Consider the following 20,122-nt stretch of genomic DNA (forward strand, 5'->3'; position numbering starts at 1 on the left):
TCCCACCTGTTCATACTGAGAATCCCCGGGGAAGGCCCAAGACCGAGTGTGGAACACAACTAAGGGGGAAAGAGGAGGAGAGAACGGGAGGTAAATCAAGGAGTCGGGACTGAGGGACACCAGGCTTCAGTTTTAGAGCCTGTAGACTTCAGGAGGGGAAGAGTGAGTTCAGTAGTTTTAGGACCCAGGGAGAGAACAAGGAGCAGATGGGGAGACTGGTGTGGATTCCAGCACAGTGAGGATGTCGGGGGAGGGAGATTGTGTCGGGCCGTGTAGTAGGGACAAGAGAGGAAAGGTCAGAGGAGCAATTACTGCAGCAGTGCCCATAAATAGAGAGAGAGAGAAGGTGGGGGTTCGAGTGGACCAGGGACAGTCTGTTAAACTCTCGGTTTGCTGTGACCAGTTTTCCTTCGGTTAAAAATGGCCTCCTGTAGCCCAGTGACACAAACAGCCCATTAAACTCCACCAATGGCCTTTGGTCTGGTGAGGTCTCCCTTTGTGAAACATCGGCTGTTGTTAAAGCTTTTCATTCTGACACGCTCACACTGAGAAATGAGCTGCAGAACTGCCGACATCGTCAGCTTTAAGGAGACGTTTCCCTTTGGAGATCGGATTGCCCATTGAGTTTGATTAAACTGATGTTAAAGTAACAAGGCTGCTTTGCCCCGTGACAATAACAGATTATCAGAATATTTCCCATAGGTTAAAATCCAATGTTACAGGGACTCACTGCCCTGGAGGGTTGAAGTGGACCCTGTGATATAATAGAATTTTCTGTCCTGTCAGACTTGGACATCTTGTAGATCCATCTTTTAACAAGTTGTGGGATCTCAGTTCTCAGGTGGATTCCATTCAGTTTGTAACTAGTCCTCAATCAGCTCGTCGTATTGTCGAGATATCAAGGACCCGACACACCGCGTGTGTGAAACAAAGCTCATTTATTTGACATTGATACAGATTAAACACCAGCCCAGTTATAAGGGTTATTAACATCAGCTGAAACAAATCCCAACTGTCCGAATGAACACGGTTCAATCCTGGATGTGATTAACAGCAGCAATAACAGCAGAATCCAACCACCGCAGTCACTTGTGAACTCGCTGGTGTCTCAGCAGGTGGGAAGAACCATTGAACCCCTTCACACACACAAAGCAGGTAAACGGGATCTCCCCGGTGTGAGTGCATCAGTGAATTTCTTCCCGCAGACCCAACATATACACCGTTTCTCTGTGGTGCGGGTGTCCTTGGGTCTCTCCAGGTTGGATGATCAGTTGAAGCCTCATCCACAAACAGAACACATGTACGGTTTCTCCCCGCTGTGAACGGTGCGATGTTTTTTCAGGCTCTATAACGAGTTAAAGCTCTTTCCACAGTCAGTGCACTGGAACACTCTCACTCGGGTGTGTGTGTCTCGGTGCTTTTCCAGTCACATTGATGCTTGAAATCTTTTTCCACAAACATTCCTCCTTCCACGTTCAAAGGGTTGATGATACTCAGCCTGTTAATTGAATTGGACTTGTCTCCCTTCCCGTGGCGAGGGGATTGCTGTACCAGATGGGAGGGGCAACATTTGGGGACTCTCGATTCTCCACCAATTCCCATTCCCCTTCTTTCTGGTGGATAATGGAGGTGCCACTGTGTGTAATGTGCAAGTCAGTAAGAATTGTCAGCGAGGATTAATCAGCACTTTCTAATTGAAGATGTTAATCAGCGGAACTTTTCAAACACTGAATTGTACCAAAGATTATTAAAGGGTTGAAGTAAAATGTCTAATTTTATTGTAAACAAATTTCTGATGAGAGTCCCTGAATTAAGGGGAAAGATCACAGACAGCGGTTCTTAAAGAGACACTGCAGCCCGGAGAACACAATCAGTTATATCTAGAATATTAAACTCCAGCCCAGTTATAGGGTTATTAACATCAGTAGAAACAAACCCCAACTGTCAGAATAAATATGGTTCAGTCCTGGATGTGATTAACAGCAGCAAGAACAGCAGAATCCAACCCCTGCAGTCACTTGTGAACTCGCTGGTGTGTCAGCAAGTGGGATGACTGAGTGAATCCCTTCCCACACACGGAGCAGGTGAACGGCCTCTCCCCAGTGTGAACTCGCTGGTGTGTCAGCAGGTTTGATGATTTAGTGAATCCCTTCCCACACAAAGAGCAGGTGAACGGCCTCTCCCCAGTGTGAACTCGCTGGTGTGTCAGCAGGTTGTACGACTTAGTGAATCTCTTCCCACACATACAGCAAGTGAATGGCCTCTCCCCAGTGTGAGTGCGTTGGTGTACAATGAGATTGGATGACAGTTTGAATCTCTTCCCACAGTGAGAGCAACTGAATGGTTTATCGTCAGTGTGAACTCGCTGGTGTTGAATGAGTTCCTCAGAGCTTTTAAAACAGTTCGCACAGTTGGAGCATTGAAAAGGTCTCTCGTCAGTGTGAACTCGCTGGTGTCTCAGCAGGTGAGATGAATTAGTGAATCCCTTCTCACATACGGAGCAGGTGAATGGCCTCGCCCCAGTGTGACTGCGCCGATGAGTTTCCAGCTGGGACGGGTAATTGAATCCCTTCCCACAGTCGCCACATTTCCACGGTTTCTCCATGGTGCGGGTGTCCTTGTGTCTGTCCAGGTTGGATGATCAGTTGAAGCCTCGTCCACACACAGAACACGTGGACGGTTTCTCCCTGCTGTGAACAGTGCGATGTTTTTTCAGGCTGTGTAACTGGTTAAAGCTCTTTCCAGTCAGTGCACTGGAACACTCTCACTGGGGTGTGTGTATCGCGGTGCTTTTCCAGTCACACTGATGTTTGAAATCTTTTCCCACATACAGAACTGGCAAACATTTCTCCTTCCACATTCAAAGGCCGATGATATTCAGGTCCAGATGAATTGAGTGACTGTCAGATCTTGACCTGATGATTGGTTTGAGTTTCCCGTCTGCAAATCCTCCCCTTCTAATACCCTGTAAAAGGAGTTTGCTAAAGTCATCACTGTAAGTACAGGATAGAAATTCAGAACAGACAATTCTAGTTTCTATGGAACATCTTTCCTCTCTTGTTCCCCTAAAGCTGTAAATCCCCATCCCACACACTCTCCCTCCTCCCTGTGCTGAAATCCAAATCCATCGCACCATCTCCAACATTTTTCCTTTCGGTCAACTTCTCTCCCTCTCCTCCCCTGAAGGTGCTGACTCTGGCTGGGTTCAGTTCTACACTCACTGGTTCCCCTCCCTCTCCTCCCCTGAAGGTGCTGACTCTGGCTGGGTTCAATTCTACACTCACTGGTTCCCCTCTCTCTCTTATCCTGAAGGTGCTGACTCTGGCTGGGTTTAGTTCCACACTTAGTAGTTGCTCTGCCTCTCCTCCCCTGAAGGTGCTGACTCTGGCTGGGTTCAGTTCTACACTCACTGGTTCCCTTCTCTTTCTCTTCCCCTGAAGGTGCTGACTCTGGCTGGGTTCAGTTCTACACTCACTGGTTCCCCTCCCTCTCCTCCCCTGAAGGTGCTGACTCTGGCTGGGTTCAGTTCTACACTCACTGGTTGCCCTCCCTCTCCTCCCCTGAAGGTGCTGACTCTGACTGGGTTCAGTTCTACACTCACTGATTCCCCACCTTATGTGGGAGAAATGGGTTTTGCTTCCTGGGACACTGGCACCAGTACTGGGGCAGGAGGGAGCTGTTCCGTTGGGACGGGCTTCACTTGGCCAGTGCTGGGACTAGAGTCCTGGCGGATCATATAACTAAGGCTGTAGAGAGGGCTTTAAACTAACTAACTAGTGGGGGGGAGGTTCCTAGAGAGCAAATAATAAAAATGACAACAGAGAAGGTCATAGACTTAGGTAACAGTGGGGAAATTAAAAACCAGAGCGTGTCAGGAAGGGGCAGAAGGTATGGAGTAAAAGGTAAAATAATAAAAAGGGCAAAAGCAGGAACTAAGTGTCACAAAACATCTTTCAAAGTTCTCTATCTGAATGCACATAGCATTCGTAACAAAATAGATGAGTTAATGGCACAAATCACTACATATGGGTATGATCTTATGGCCATTACAGAAACATGGCTGCAGGGTGACAATGCCTGGGAATTAAACATACCAGGTTATTTAACGATCAGGAAGGCCAGGCAGGAAGGAAGGGGAGGTGGGGTGGCTATGTTAATAAAGGAAGGAATCACTGTAATACAGAGAAATGATATTGGGTCAAAAGATCAGGATAATGAAACAGTTTGGGTGGAGGTAAGGAATAATAAGGGGAAAAAAACACTAGTGGGCGTAGTCTATAGGCCTCCGAACAGTGACAACTCTGTTGGACGGAGTATCAATCAGGAAATAGTTGAGGCTTGTAATAAGGGAACATCTATAATTATGGGGGATTTTTACTATCATATTAATTGGACAAATCAAATTGGGCAGGGCTGCCTTGAGGATGAGTTCATTGAGTGTATTAGGGATGGGTTTCTTGAGCAGTATGTAACTGAACCGACCAGGGGGCAAGCAACCTTAGATCTGGTCCTGTGTAATGAGACAGGATTAATTAAAAATGTCCTAGTAAAGGATCCCCTTGGAATGAGTGACCATAACATGGTTGAATTCCATATTCAATTAGAGGGTGAGAAGGTTGGATCTCAAACAAGCGTGCTAAGCTTGAATAAAGGAGACTATGAAGGTATGAGAGCGGAATTGAGTAGAGTGGATTGGGAAAATAGATTAAAGGGTAAGACGATACATGATCAGTGGTGCACATTTAAGGAGTTATTTTACAACTTCCAAAAAATATATATTCCACTGAGAAGAAAAGGGTGTAAAAGAAAAGACAGCCATCCGTGGCTAAGTAAAGAAATTAAGGATAGTATTCGACTAAAAACAAGGGCATATAAGGTAGCCAAATCTAGTGGGAGGATAGAGGATTGGGAAAACTTTAAAAGACAGCAAAAAATAACAAAAAGATTGATTAAGAAAGGGAAGATAGATTATGAAAGTAAATTAGCAAAAAATATAAAAACAGATAGTAAGAGTTTTTATAGTTATATAAAAAGAAAAAGGGTGGCTAAAGTAAATGTTGGTCCCTTAGAGGATGAGACCGGGAAATTAATGGTGGGAAATATGGAGATGGAAAAAGCACTGAATGAATATTTTATATCAGTCTTTACAGTAGAAGACACTAAGAATATCCCAACACTGGACAAACAGGGGGCTAAAGGGGGGGAGGAGCTAAACATGATCAAAATCACGAAGGAAGTGGTACTCGGTAAAATAATGGGACTCAAGACGGATAAATCACCTGGACCTGATGGCTTACATCCTAGGGTCTTGAGGGAAGTGGCGGTAGGGATTGTGGATGCATTGGTAATAATTTTCCAAAACTCCCTGGACTCGGCAAAGGTCCCGGCAGACTGGAAAACTGCTAATGTAACACCCTTATTTAAAAAGGGCAGTAGACAGAAGGCTGGAAACTATAGACCGGTTAGCCTAACATCTGTGGTAGGTAAAATTTTGGAGTCCATTATTAAGGAGACAGTAACAGGACATTTGGATAATCATAATTTAATAGGACAAAGTCAGCATGGTTTTATGAAGGGGAAGTCATGTTTGACAAATTTGCTGGAGTTCTTTGAGGAAGTAACACATAGGGTGGATTAAGGGGAACCAGTGGACGTAGTGTATTTAGACTTCCAAAAGGCATTTGACAAGGTGCCACACAAAAGATTATTGCTTAAGGTAAAAAATCACAGGATTGGGGGTAATATTCTGGCATGGATAGAGGATTGGCTATCTAACAGAAGGCAGAGAGTTGGGATAAATGGTTCATTCTCAGACTGGCAATCAGTAACTAGTGGTGTTCCGCAGGGGTCGGTGCTGGGTCCCCAACTCTTTACAATCTATATTAACGATTTGGAGGAGGGGACCGAGTGTAACATATCAATGTTTGCAGATGATACTAAGATGGGAGGGAAAGTAGTGAATGAGGACATAAAAAACCTGCAAGGGGACATAGACAGGCTAAGTAAGTGGGCAGAGATTTGGCAGATGGAATACAATACTGGAAAGTGTGAGGTTATGCACTTTGGCAGGAAAAATCGTACAGCAAGTTATTATCTGAATAGCAAGAAACTGGAAAGTACTGAAGTACAAAGGGATCTGGGGGTGCTGGTGCACGAAACTCAAAAGGTTAGTATGCAGGTGCAGCAAGTGATTAAGAAGGTCAATGGAATGTTGGCTTTCATTGCTAGGGGGAATAGAATATAAAAATAGGGAGGTATTGCTTCAGTTGTACAAGGTATTGGTGAGACCGCACCTGGAATACTGCGTACAGTTTTGGTGTCCATACTTAAGAAAGGACATACTTGCTCTCGAGTCAGTACAAAGAAGGTTCACTCGGTTAATCCCGGGGATGAGGGGATGGACATATGAGGAGAGGTTGAGTAGATTGGGACTCTACTCATTGGAGTTCAGAAGAATGAGAGGCGATCTTATTGAAACATATAAAATTGTGAAGGGGTTGGATCGGGTGGATGCGGGGAAGATGTTCCCGATGATGGGTGAAACTAGAACTAGGGGGCATAGTCTTAGAATAAGGGGCTGCTCTTTCAAAACTGAGATGAGGAGGAACTACTTCACTCAGAGGGTGGTAGGTCCATGGAATATGCTGCCCCAAAAAGCTGTAGAAGCTACATCATTACATAAATTTAAAACAGAAATAGACAGTTTCCTAGAAGTAAAGGGAATTAAGGGTTACGGGGAGCGGGCAGGAATTTGGACATGAGTCTAGGTTCGGAATGGTCATGGCCCTGTGGGTAGCGGAGCGGGCCCAGGGGCCGTGTAGCCTGATCCTGCTCCTATTTTGTGTGTCTAATTCTGTTAGATTCAGGAGATGGTTCTGTGATAGTGGATTGGCGGTTATGATCAGATCAGCCATGATCTTATTGAATGGCGGAGCAGGCTCGAGGGGCCGATTGGCCTACTCCTGCTCCTATTGCTTATGTTCTTATGCTCTGCCTCTCCTCCCCTGAAGGTGCTAACTCTGGCTGGGTTCAGTTCTACACTCACTGGTTGCCCTCCCTCTCCTCCCCTGAAGGTGCTGACTCTGACTGGGTTCAGTTCTACACTCACTGATTCCCCACCTTATGAACTGCTTCGGGCACTTTGTTAAAAACACACACAGCAGATGCACATTAATCTGATGGGAGATCACTGACAGATAAGCCGCCAGCGGTGTGGAGCCTCCTGAGAGTCTGGCCCCTTTCCAGCCAGTATTTACAGGAGCTGGGGCACGGAAAAGAGTCCAATTGAAATTAGTGATATATTTATTCACACAAACCAAGCCCCAAAATAAGGAATAATTTATCCTTTATTTAGAGATTCTCCCTGACCAGTCACTATTTCTCCTCCATTTACAGACGCTCCCTGACCAGTCACCATTTCACCTGCATTTAAAGACGCTCCCTGACCAGTCACCATTTCTCCTCCATTAAGAGACATTCCCTGACCAGTCTCCATTTCTCCTCCTTTACAGACGCTCCCTGACCAGCTCCATTTCTCCTTCATTTACAGGCGTTCCCTGACCAGTCACCATTTCTCCTCCATTTACAGACGCTCCCTGACCTGTCACCATTTCTCCTCCATTTACAGACGTTCCCTGACCAGGCACCATTTCTCCTCCATTTACAGACGCTCCCTGACTCACTTCCTGTCTCTCCCGGAGTTTGGCGCTTTGTTGAGATTCGGGCCGGAGCGAAACGGAAACCCGCGGGTGGGGGCGGATAATGTTCACTGCTCTTATAATCGGGCCTGGGGCCGCACTCGGGGTGTGTGAAGCCCGCGTCCCCCCGGGGTTCATTAACCCGCCGCCCTCTGACCGGCTGCAGCCTCGCCACCCGCGCATGCTCAGCTCACACTGCCCAACAATCAGCCTCTCCCGCGCATGCCCAGCTCACTTCCGTTGTTCCGGTTTAAAGGTCAGGCCCCGCCCCTCACACACTCCGATTCGTTGGAGGACCCGCCGCCCGCTCGGTCCACCAGTCCCGCCCCTTTCTTCCTATTGGTCAGAAGCTCACGTCAATCACCCGGGCAGTTTGAGCTGAGCCTGCGCGGAGTTCGTCAGCAGCTGCTGACACATCAGGTGAGAGAACTCAGGGAGTGGGTTCATGAACCCCGGGGGGCCGCGGGCCGCTCACACCCCGAGCTCAGGGAGCGGGTTCATGAACCCCGGGGGGACGCGGGACGCTCACACCCCGAGCTCAGGGAGCGGGTTCATGAACCCCGGGGGGACGCGGGCCGCTCACACCCCGAGCTCAGGGAGCGGGTTCATGAACCACGGGGGGACGCGGGCCGCTCACACCCCGAGCTCAGGGAGCGGGTTCATGAACCCCGGGGGGACGCGGGACGCTCACACCCCGAGCTCAGGGAGCTGGTTCGTGAACCCCGGGGGGACGCGGGACGCTCACACCCCGAGCTCAGGGAGCGGGTTCGTGAACCCCGGGGGGACGCGGGACGCTCACACCCCGAGCTCAGGGAGCGGGTTCATGAACCCGGGGGAACGTGGGCTGCAGACACCCCGAGTGCAGCCCCAGGCCCCATTCTTAAAACACTCAACATGATCTGCTCCACAAACACCCGGGGTGGGCCTCAGGCCGCGAACAAGAGCCTCCGGGCCGGGTGTTTGCCCCGAGCGGGGCGGCAGCTGCGGGGCTTTCTCCCGGTTACAGGCCCGGGGTAACGGCCGCCATCTTGAGAGGCTCAGGGGGCAGCAGGGCGCATGTGCGGCCCCCTTGGCCAGGAACCAGGAGGAGAGAATCTTGTCAATTTCTATCCTGGACTCACAGTGATGGCTTTTGTAAACTCCTTTTACAGGCTGTGAGAAGGGCAGCATTTACACACCGCAAACTCCAACCAACAACAACAACTTAACTTTATATAACACCTTTAAAATATCACAGTAGCGCAGCCAGACAATAATTGACACACATACTTTGTTTGTGGTCCAGTGCACTGACACAAAGTTCCTTCACAACTGTAACAATTTTATTACGGTTGCTGTGAAGGCTGCGCTCACTCTGCTTGTACACCTGGTCTCCAAAGGAGGCAAAACAGGACTAATGCTGCCGAGCCCAGCTCCTTTTGATCAGAAAATATCAACTGTTTAGCCTCACCAGGAAATGCACAAAAGAGGCAGCAGTGCTCATTGGCTGCCCAGGAAAGTCCTATTTAGATTAAACTCCTTCACCCAGAGAGTGCTGAGAATGTGGAACTTGCTGCCACAGGGAGTAGTTGAGGCGAAGAGCAGGGATGCATTTAAGGGGAAGCTGGATAAACACATGAGAGAGAGGAATAGAAGCAGATGCTGATAGGGTGAGATTCAGAGAGATGGGAGGAGGCTCGTGTGGAGCATAAACACTGCATGGGCCAGTTGGGCCGATTGGCCTGTTTCTGTGCTGTACAATCTATGTAATTCTATGTAATAAGAGAGGAAAGAATGTTTTAGAGAAACTGGAATTATCTGTTCTGCATTTTAATCCTGAACTTAGTGATGACTTTTGTAAACTGCTTTTACAGGTAAAAACATCAGCCTTTGAATGTGGAAGGAGAAATGTTTGTCTGTTCTGTCGGTGGGACACACACACCCAAGTGAGAGTATTCCAGTGCACTGACTGTGGAAAGAGCTTTAACCAGTTACACAACCTGAAAAAACATCACACCATTCACAGCGGGGAGAAACCGTACATGTGTTCTGTGTGTGAACGAGGCTTCAACTGATCGTCCAACCTGGAGAGACACAAGGACACCCGCACCATGGAGAAACCCTGGAAATGTGGGGACTGTGGGAAGGAATTCAATTACCCGTCCTGGCTGGAAACTCATCAACGCAGTCACACCGGGGAGAGGCCGTTCACCTGCTCCACGTGTGGGAAGGGATTCACTATCTCCTCCAGCCTCACTGCGCACCAACTTATTCACTCTAATAAGAGACCATTTAAATGTTCTGACTGTGAGAAGAGCTTTAAAAGCAGAAAGCATCTGATGAAGCACCAACGCACTCACACCGGGGAGAGGCCGTTCACCTGCTCAGTGTGTGGGAACAGATTCACAAATTCATCCAACCTGCTGACACACCAGCGAGTTCACACTGGGGAGAGGTCGTTCACCTGCTCCATGTGTGGGAAGGGATTCACTCTGTCATCCAACCTGCTGACACACAAGCGAGTTCACACCGGGGAGAGGCCGTTCACCTGCTCAGTGTGTGGGATGGGATTCACTCGGTCATCCTAACTGCTGAGACACCAGCGGGTTCACACCGGGGGAGGATGTTCACCTGCTCAGTGTGTTGGATGGGATTCATTCAGTCATCCGACCTGCTGAAACACCAGCGAGTTCACACTGGGGAGAGGCCGTTCACCTGCTCCGTGTGTGGGAAGCGATTCACTCAGTCATCTCACCTACTGACACACCAGCGAGTTCACAAGTGACTGCAGGGCTTGGATTCTGCTGTTGCTGCTGTTCATCACATCCAGGACTGAACCATGTTCATTCTGACAGTTTGACGTTGTTTCTGCTGATGTTAATGAACCCTATAACTGGGCTGGAGTTTAATATTCTGGATATATGTCAAATCAATCAGCTTTGTTTTAAACATATTGTTGTAGATTTTCTTCTTTCCCACCTGAGTGTTTAGCATCACCTGGCTGGAGCTCAGAAAGGACAATCTGGGGGAGGATCGTACGGCGGGAACAGAACTTCAGCCTGGACACAGTCCTTCAGGGCCACACTGAGAGGGGCAAACGGCACTTTGGTCTTTCTCGTCTCTCTTCACCGACAGCAAAGTCACCGTGCGGGTTAATCTCGAGGCGTGTGAGAAACGTGTTCCAGCCGCTGTCTGCCATGGTTCAGATTCCTAGGCACGGAACAGAAGGTTCCTTTAGGAATGTGCCCCAGTGCTTTTCTTTTTAATGGCCTTATTAACCTGTGTCGCTACTTTTAGTGATTTGTGTATCTGTATCCCTGGATCCCTCTGCTCCTCCAGCCCATTTTGACTCGTGGGGGGTGGGGGGAATTCGTTGGCGCCCCCTTTGGGTCGCTAACGTCGCCGGGGCTAATTTTAGCCCCCCGAAAAAGTTAGCTCCCCTGTGCATTAAATTCAGTGGTAGTGCCCCAGGCAGGAGGCGGAGTGCTATTGGAAGCGCTCCCCTCCCTCTTGGGGCGCTACCAGTGAATTTCGTGGCGCTTCGTGTAACAGCGCCACGCCTGTCGACACATAGCACCGCGTCATAGCCGACCTCCCTCCCCGATTAAAGGGAAGGGGCCTAGTACTGCGCACACCGGGGCCCTGCTGGACCACCGGGGAGCGGGGTGTCGGATCAAGAGGAGCGCCGGGCTGAGCGATCGTGGCTGACACCCCGAAGAAGAAAGGGGAAGGGGGCAGGTGCTGGCAGTTGGCCAAAATAAAAAGTTGCCGCCCGACACCTGCCCTTTAAGTGGCACCGCCGCGGCTGCAAGAACGACCCTTGACCCTGTCGGACATATCGTCCGGTGATAGGTCAGGGGTCGCAACCCAAGGTTGCAGCCGGGGTACTGCACATGGCGATGATGTCATTGCCGGCGGTGCAGTGCCACGGGGAGCTACCGGCTATCGCCGCTGCTAACCTCCCACTGAATATCGCGGGAGGCGCAAAGCAACCCAATTTCACCCCCTTGTCCAAGTAGTGTGTGGCCTCCTTATTCTTCCCACCAAAACACACCACCTCACACTGATCTATAGTGAAATTCATTTGCCAATTACACGCCCATTTTGAAATTTATTAATATCTTCTTGCATTTTGTCTACCTCAGTATTAACTCTACCTCCCAATTTGGTGTTATCGACAAACTTTGAAATTGTTCTTCTGATTCCCGAGTCCAAATTGTTTATGAAAAACAGTGATCCCAGCACCAATCCCTGTGGAACACCACTTCCCACCTTTTGCCAGTCTGAGTAGCTACTCCCAACCCCTACTCTCTGTTTTCTGTTTTGTGACCAGCTTGCTATCCAAAAACAGTAAGTAAGATCTAGAAGATGACCCAGGTCAGGCCGTGTGGAGTGAAGGGCCAGGCAGCAGAGTGGATGGAAAGATGGCTACAAAACAGAAATCAGAGGGTTGTAGTTAAGGGAAGTTTGTTGCGACCTTTCCATTTACACTCACTGGTTCCCCTCTCTCTCCTCTGAAGGTGCTGCTCTGGCTGGGTTCAGTTCTACACTCATTGGTTCCCCTCTCCTCCCCTGAAGGTGCTGACTCTGGCTGGGTTCAGTTCTACACTCACTGGTTCCCTCGCCTCCCCTGAAGGTATTGACTCTGGCTGGGTTCAGTTCTACACTCACTGGTTCCCCTCTCCTCCCCTGAAGGTGCTGACTCTGGCTGGGTTCAGTACTACACTCACTGGTTCACCTCTCTCTCCTCCCCTGAAGGTGCTGACTATGGCTGGGTTCAGTTCTACACTCACTGGTTCCCCTCTCTCTCCTCCCCTGAAGGTGCTGACTCTGGCTGGGTTCAGTTCTACACTCATTGGTTCCCCTCTCCTCCCCTGAAGGTGCTGACTCTGGCTGGGTTCAGTTATACACTCACTGGTTCCCTCGCCTCCCCTGAAGGTATTGACTCTGGCTGGGTTCAGTTCTACACTCACTGGTTCCCCTCTCCTCCCCTGAAGGTGCTGACTCTGGCTGGGTTCAGTACTACACTCACTGGTTCACCTCTCTCTCCTCCCCTGAAGGTGCTGACTATGGCTGGGTTCAGTTCTACACTCACTGGTTCCCCTCTCTCTCCTCCCCTGAAGGTGCTGACTATGGCTGGGTTCAGTTCTACACTCATTGGTTCCCCTCTCCTCCCCTGAAGGTGCTGACTCTGGCTGGGTTCAGTTCTACACTCACTGGTTCCCTCGCCTCCCCTGAAGGTATTGACTCTGGCTGGGTTCAGTTCTACACTCACTGGTTCCCCTCTCCTCCCCTGAAGGTGCTGACTCTGGCTGGGTTCAGTACTACACTCACTGGTTCACCTCTCTCTCCTCCCCTGAAGGTGCTGACTATGGCTGGGTTCAGTTCTACACTCACTGGTTCCCCTCTCTCTCCTCCCCTGAAGGTGCTGACTCTGGCTGGGTTCAGTTCTACACTCACTGGTCCCCCTCCCTCTCCTCCCCTGAAGGTGCTGACTCTGGCTGGGTTCAGTTCTACACTCACTGGTTCCCCTCTCTCTCCTCCCCTGAAGGTGCTGACTCTGGCTGGGTTCAGTTCTACACTCACTGGTTCCCTCGCCTCCCCTGAAGGTATTGACTCTGGCTGGGTTCAGTTCTACACTCACTGGTTCCCCTCTCCTCCCCTGAAGGTGCTGACTCTGGCTGGGTTCAGTACTACACTCACTGGTTCACCTCTCTCTCCTCCCCTGAAGGTGCTGACTATGGCTGGGTTCAGTTCTACACTCACTGGTTCCCCTCTCTCTCCTCCCCTGAAGGTGCTGACTCTGGCTGCGTTCAGTTCTACACTCACTGGTCCCCCTCCCTCTCCTCCCCTGAAGGTGCTGACTCTGGCTGGGTTCAGTTCTACACTCACTGGTTCCCCTCTCCTCCCCTGAAGGTGCTGACTCTAGCTGGGTTCAGTTCTACACTCACTGGTTCCCCTCCCTCTCCTCCCCTGAAGGTGCTGACTCTGGCTGGGTTCAGTTCTACACTCACTGGTTCCCCTCTCTCTCCTCCCCTGAAGGTGCTGACTCTGGCTGGGTTCAGTTCTACACTCACTGGTTCCCCTCCCTCTCCACCCCTGAAGGTGCTGACTCTGGCTGGGTTCAGTTCTACACTCACTGGTCCCCCTCCCTCTCCTCCCCTGAAGGTGCTGACTCTGGCTGGGTTCAGTTCTACACTCACCAGTTTCTCTCCAATGTGTGACCCATGTGCCCAATCTCCATGTGTGAACCTCGACAGTGAGTGTCGACAGGCTGTTCCACTGTCCTCACCTGAGGCCTCACACGTGCGTTTTCCAGCAGGGTCACTGGACCCTCCTCCCAATGGCTCAGTGGGTAAATGCACCGCCCAGTGCGACTGAGTCACAGTAACAGGAGGGGCCCAGGTTTAATCCCGTCTGTGTATCCTCCCCGTCTAATTCCCGGTAAAAGCTGTTTACAAAAGTCATCACTGTAAATAGGAACATAGGAGCAGGAGTAGGTCATTCAGCCCCTCGAGCCTGTTCCGTAATTCAATGTGGTCATGGCTGATCTGTATCTTAACTCTTCCCACCTTCATTCTGTAACCCTTACTATCCTCGCCTAACAAAAATCTCACACACATAGTTTTGAAATTTTCAATTGGTTCTCAACCTCAGCAGCTTTTGGGGGGGAAGAATTCCAGATTTCCGCTACCCTTTATGAATATAAGAAATAGGAGCAGGAGTTGGCTATAGGGCCCCTCGAGCCTGCTCTTTCCCGCCCTATCCCCATATCCCTCGATTCCTTCAGTGTCCAAAATTCGATCTCAGTCTTGATTATTCTCAATGACTGAGCACCCACAGCCCTCTGGGTAGAGAATCCCAAAGAGTCACATGCCTCATCTCAGTCCTAAATGGCCGACCCCTTATCCTGGGACTGTGACCCCTGGTTCTAGACTCTCCAGCCAGGGGAAACAGCCTCTCAGCATTTGTGTGAAGTTGTGCTTCCTGACATCACTCCTGAATGGCCTGGGTCTAAATTCAAGGTTGTGTCCCCTTGTTGTGGACTCCCTGATCAGAGGAAACAGTTTCTCTCTATCTACCCTGTCACCTCCTTTAATCATCTTAAACACTGATATACCTATCAATTCCTCCAATAAAAGGCGAAGAGTTACGAAGGTGACTAAAGGTTTTTATTGACTAAATAACAGAGCCCACTCTCGTGGGTGATCCGATCCAAGCAGGAGGAATACCAGCCAGTCGCTCACCTTTATACCTGGCCTGGTGGGTGGAGCCAAGGCGGAGTCGGCAGTGGTCATCCCAGGTATAGCAGTGTGGCAAGAGGCGACCTCGTACCGTGATACAATAGTGGTCAGTGATACAGTTATAACGAACAGTGGTGAACAGTGCTAACTACTAACAGTGATACGATAGTGAACGTGGTTTACCACATTCACCCCTTGTTTAGAATTAAGTCCGGCGGGGTGAAGTGTACTACCAATTCTGGTAGGTCAGTCTGTCCGGAGGCTTCGTAAGCCTCTCCGATCGCCGCAGCGGTGGTGTTGCCTTATCCGGTGCTGGTGCCTTATCCGGTGTTGATGCTGGTGTTTGCGTGGTCGGCGAGGGCTCGTGGGGTTCCGGCATGCCGTCTACCTGGACTGAGGTTGGGGGGGGTGGTGGCGGTGTTTCCGGATCGGCTGAGGGTGCGAGGTCTCGTAGGGAGACAGTGTCCTCCCGCCCGTCTGGGTACGCCACGTAGGCGTACTGGGGGTTGGCGTGCAGGAGGTTCACCCTCTCGACCAGGGGGTCCGTTTTATGGGTCCTCACGTGTTTCCGCAGCCAGACCGGCCCCGGGGCGGTCAGCCAGGTTGGTAGAGTGGTTCCCGTAGTCGACTTCCTGGGGAAAACGAACATTCGTTCATGGGGGGTGGTGTTAGTGGCCGTGCAAAGTAATGACCGGATGGAGTGCAGCGCTGTCGGGAGGACTTCTTGCCAGCGGGAGGTTGGGAGGCCCTTAGACTTTAAGGCTAAGAGGACGGCCTTCCATACCGTCGCGTTCTCTCTTTCCACCTGACCGTTACCTCTGGGGTTGTAGCTGGTGGTCCTGCTTGCTGCAATACCTCTCTCTAGGAGGAATTGCCGGAGTTCCTCGCTCATGAAGGAGGAGCCCCGGTCGCTGTGTATATAGTTCGGGAACCCGAACAAGGCGAAGAGGGCATTCAGGCACTTAATGACCGTGCTACTGGTCATGTCGGGGCAGGGGAAGGCAAAGGGGAAACGGGAGTACTCATCAACGATGTTGAGGAAGTACACATTACGGTCAGAGGACGGGAGGGGCCCCTTAAAGTCGATGCTCAGGCGCTCGAAGGGGCGGGTGGCCTTGATCAGGCTTGCTCGGTCCGGCCTATAGAAGTGCGGTTTGCACTCCGCACAGGTCTGGCAGTTCCTGGTCATGGTCCTGACCTCCTCGATGGAGTAGGTCAGGTTGCGGGCCTTAATGAAATGGTAGAGTCTGGTGACTCCAGGGTGGCAGAGCTGGTCGTGGAGGGTCTGAAGCCTATCGATATGCGCGCTGGCGCATGTCATTCGTGAAAGGGCATCAGGGGATTCGTTCAGCTTGCCTGGCCGGTACAAGATCTCATAATCGTAGGTGGAGAGCTCGATTCTCCATCTCAAAATCTTGTCATTCTTGATTTTGCCCTTCAGCTTGTTATTAAACATGAAAGCCACCGAACGCTGGTCGGTGAGGAGGGTAAATCGTTTGCCTGCCAGGTAGTGCCTCCAGCGCCGTACTGCCTCCACGATCGCCTGGGCCTCTTTCTCGACCGACGAATGTCGGATCTCGGGGCCCTGTAGGGTCCTTGAGAAGAAGGCCACTGGCCTCCCCTCCTGGTTTAGGGTGGCGGCTAAGGCGAAGTCGGATGCGTCGCTCTCCACCTGAAAGGGGATGGACTCGTCCACTGCGTGCATCGTGGCCTTGGCTATGTCTCCCTTAATGAGGGAGAAGGCCGCGCACGCCTCCTCCGTGAGGGGGAAGGAAGTGGCTTTCAGGAGGGGTCTGGCTTTGTCCGCGTAATTGGGTACCCATTGGGCATAGTAGGCGAAAAGCCCCAGGGTTCTCCTAAGTGCTTTAGGGCAGTGGGGGAGGGGTAGCTCCATGAGGGGGCGCATTCTTTCTGGGTCGGGGCCGATGATTCCGTTCTCCACTACGCAGCCGAGGATGGCAAGGCGCGTGGTGTTAAACACGCATTTCTCCTTATTGTAGGTGAGGTTCAGCCGTTGGGCCGTACGGAGGAATTTCTCCAGATTCGCGTCATGTTCCTGCCGGTCGCGGCCGCAGATAGTGACGTTATCTAGGTAGGGGAATGTAGCCTGCAGTTCGTTCTGGTCAACCATCTGGTCCATCTCCCTTTGGAAGACCGAGACCCCATTAGTGACACCGAAGGGGACCCTAAGGAAGTGGTATAGGCGCCCATTCGCCTCGAAGGCGGTATACTGGCGGTCCTCAGGGTGGATAGGGAGTTGGTGGTAGGCCGACTTCAGGTCGATGGTCGAGAATACTTTATACTGTGCAATCTGATTGACCATGTCAGATATGCGGGGGAGGGGGTATGCGTCCAGCTGGGTATATCTGTTTATGGTCTGGCTGTAGTCGATGACCAGGCGGTTTTTATCGCCGGTCTTTACGACTACGACCTGGGCACGCCAGGGGCTGCTGCTCCCCTCGATAATGCCCTCTTTCAGGAGGCGCCGCACCTCAGAGCTAATGAAGGCTCTGTCCCCGGCGCTATACCGCCTGCTCTTGGTAGCGACGGGTTTGCAGTCAGGGGTAAGGTTAGCAAACAGAGAGGGTGGCGGGACCTTGAGGGTGGAGAGGCTGCAGGTGTTACGCGGTGGGCGGTTTAACGTTTGCTGGTTGTTGACTGTGAGTGGGGGGAGGGGTCCACCGTATGCTAGGGTTACGCTTTGGAGGTGGGATTGGAAGTCCAGCCCTAGTAGGACGGCAGCGCAGAGATGGGGGAGGACGAGGAGTTTAAAGTTTTTATACTCCGTGCCCTTAACCGACAGGGTCACGACACAGTAGCCGCTGATGTCCGTGGCGTGGGACCTCGATGCCATCGAGATTCGGCTGCGCGTTGGTAGGACAGAGAGGGAGTAGTGGCTCACCGTGTCTGGGTGGATGAAGCTCTCCGTGCTTCCGCTGTCGAACAGGCAGGTCGTGGCGTGGCCGTTCACTTTGATGTCCATCATTGACTTGGACAGATGGTGCGGGCGGGCTTGGTCCAGGGTGACGGAAGCTAGTGTGTAGCTGAGCGAGTCGTTGTCATCTGCGGGCGAGGCGGTCGGGCGTGGTGAGTAAAATGGCGTCTCCCACGAGGTAGGGCCCCATGAGGCACTATTGGGGTCGGTTGCCTTAATCAAAGATGGCCGCCCCCATGAATCATGTGTGGGGATGCTGGCCTCAGTTGCCCTAAACAAAGATGGCCGCCCCCATGACTCATGTGTGGGGATGCTGGCCTCAGTTGCCCTAAACGAAGATGGCCGCCCCCATAGTTCGCATGCGGCACTGCTGGCCTCTGAGGATCCGCTCCTGCAGGCCTTGGAGAAGTGGCCTTTCTTCAGGCAGGTTTTACATATGGAGTTCTTGGCTGGGCAGCGCGACCTCGGGTGCTTCTCCTGGCCACAAAAAAAACAGCCGGCGGCCCGATCGCGGATGCCCGATGTCGGGGCCGGTGCCGGGGGTGGCGGGGCCGGTCGGGTCCGGGACGCCGACGCAGAGGTAGGTCCCGGGGGCGGCGCTGGGAAGGGTGCTGTGGTAGGGGTCGGGCCCGAGTCCCAGGGTCGCGAGCAGTACCTGGTGAATGCTTCCTGATCTTGGTGGGCCACTTCCAGGGAGATAGCGAGGGCTTCAGCTTTTTCCATGCTGAGGTCTTTAGCTTCCAGCAGTCTTTGCCGTGAGTACTCGGACCGTAGGCCTTTCAGGAATGCGTCGCGGATATTATCTTCAGTATTTTCGGCTGCCGACACCGATTTAAAGTCACAGTTCCTGGCGAGTGCATATAGCGCCTGTGAGAATTCGGCTACTGATTCTCCTGGCTGTTGCGGCCGTGATCTTAGGAGGTGCCTAGCGTACATGTAGTTTACCGGGGTCCGGTACTTCTGTTTCAGCAGGTTGATGGCGGTCTCGTAGGTAGTCATGTCCTCGATGAGAGTGTATACTCTCGGGCTCAGTTGTGCCTGCAGGACACTTAGTTTGGATGCCTGAGGGACGCTGGATTCTCTCAGGTATGATTCGAAGCAGACCAGCCAGTGTTTAAAGTCTGCGGCTGAGTTTGCTGCTCGTGGGTTCAGGTCCAGGTACGGCGGTCTGAGGGCTCGCAGCCAAGCTGGCTGGTGTGGCTGTGCTCCTGGGAGCTGCGCTGGTGGCTCCTCCGCCGGTTGTGACTCGTTGTCGGACATCATTAAATTTAGTCAATAAAATTGATATACCTATCAATTCCTCCAATAAAAGGCGAAGAGTTACGAAGGTGACTAAAGGTTTTTATTGACTAAATAACAGAGCCCACTCTCGTGGGTGATCCGATCCAAGCAGGAGGAATACCAGCCAGTCGCTCACCTTTATACCTGGCCTGGTGGGTGGAGCCAAGGCGGAGTCGGCAGTGGTCATCCCAGGTATAGCAGTGTGGCAAGAGGCGACCTCGTACCGTGATACAATAGTGGTCAGTGATACAGTTATAACGAACAGTGGTGAACAGTGCTAACTACTAACAGTGATACGATAGTGAACGTGGTTTACCACAAACACCTCAATTAGATCACCCGTAATCTTCTATATTCAAGGGAATACAAGCCCAGTCTGTGCAGCCTGTCCTCATAATTTACAAATCTCAGCTCTGGAAGTACAGGATAGAAATTCTCAACAGACAGTTCTAGTTTCTCGGGAACATTCTTTCCTCTCTTGCCCCTCCTAAGCTGCAAACCCCCCGTCCCACACACCCTCCCCCATCCCGCACACTCTCCCCATCCCACACACACCCCCCCGTCCCACACACTCCCCATCCCCCACGCTCTCCCCCGTCCCGCGCGCTCTCCCCGTCCCGCGCGCTCTCCCCCGTCCCGCGCGCCCTCCCCCGTCACACACACTCGCTGTTTCCGCGCGCCCTCCCCCGTCACACACACTCGCTGTTTGAAATCCAGATTCATCGCAGGCTCTGAATTTTCTCCCTTTCCTGACAGTGCTGTGTGATGGTGAGGTTCGGCCCCAGTCACTGTCTGCCCTCCAGTACCTCACTGAGTGGTTATTCTGAGCTGTGAGCCTATACTGAAGGTGCTGTGTGATGGTAGGGTTCGGCCCCAGTCACTGTCTGCCCTCCAGTACCTCACCGAGTGGTAATTCTGAGCTGTGAGCCTATACTGAAGGTGCTGTGTGATGGTAGGGTTCGGCCCCAGTCACTGTCTGCCCTCCA

At 51.6% G+C, this 20,122-nt stretch overlaps 2 protein-coding genes across 2 annotated transcripts; one reads left to right on the forward strand and one right to left on the reverse strand.

Annotated features, from left to right (window-relative positions):
- Positions 1-856: 856 nt before the first annotated feature.
- On the reverse strand, positions 857-7,908 carry LOC147081726 (uncharacterized). The gene is made up of 2 exons (XM_085980741.1): positions 7,683-7,908; positions 857-2,965 (listed from the first exon to the last, which is right to left on the reverse strand). Exon 2 carries the CDS (start codon positions 2,603-2,605, stop codon positions 2,015-2,017), a length of 591 nt encoding a protein of 196 aa, XP_085836867.1. The 5' UTR covers positions 2,606-2,965; positions 7,683-7,908; the 3' UTR covers positions 857-2,014.
- A 110-nt stretch (positions 7,909-8,018) lies between these two features.
- LOC147081727 (uncharacterized) lies at positions 8,019-10,625 on the forward strand. The gene is made up of 2 exons (XM_085980742.1): positions 8,019-8,117; positions 9,551-10,625. The coding sequence occupies exon 2, from the start codon at positions 9,788-9,790 to the stop codon at positions 10,262-10,264; it is 477 nt and encodes a 158-aa protein (XP_085836868.1). The 5' UTR covers positions 8,019-8,117; positions 9,551-9,787; the 3' UTR covers positions 10,265-10,625.
- Positions 10,626-20,122: the final 9,497 nt, after the last annotated feature.

Source organism: Somniosus microcephalus, unplaced genomic scaffold (genome assembly GCF_052327205.1).
Source record: "Somniosus microcephalus isolate GS21.2 unplaced genomic scaffold, FLI_Smic_1.0 scaffold491, whole genome shotgun sequence".
Classification (NCBI taxonomy): domain Eukaryota; kingdom Metazoa; phylum Chordata; class Chondrichthyes; order Squaliformes; family Somniosidae; genus Somniosus; species Somniosus microcephalus.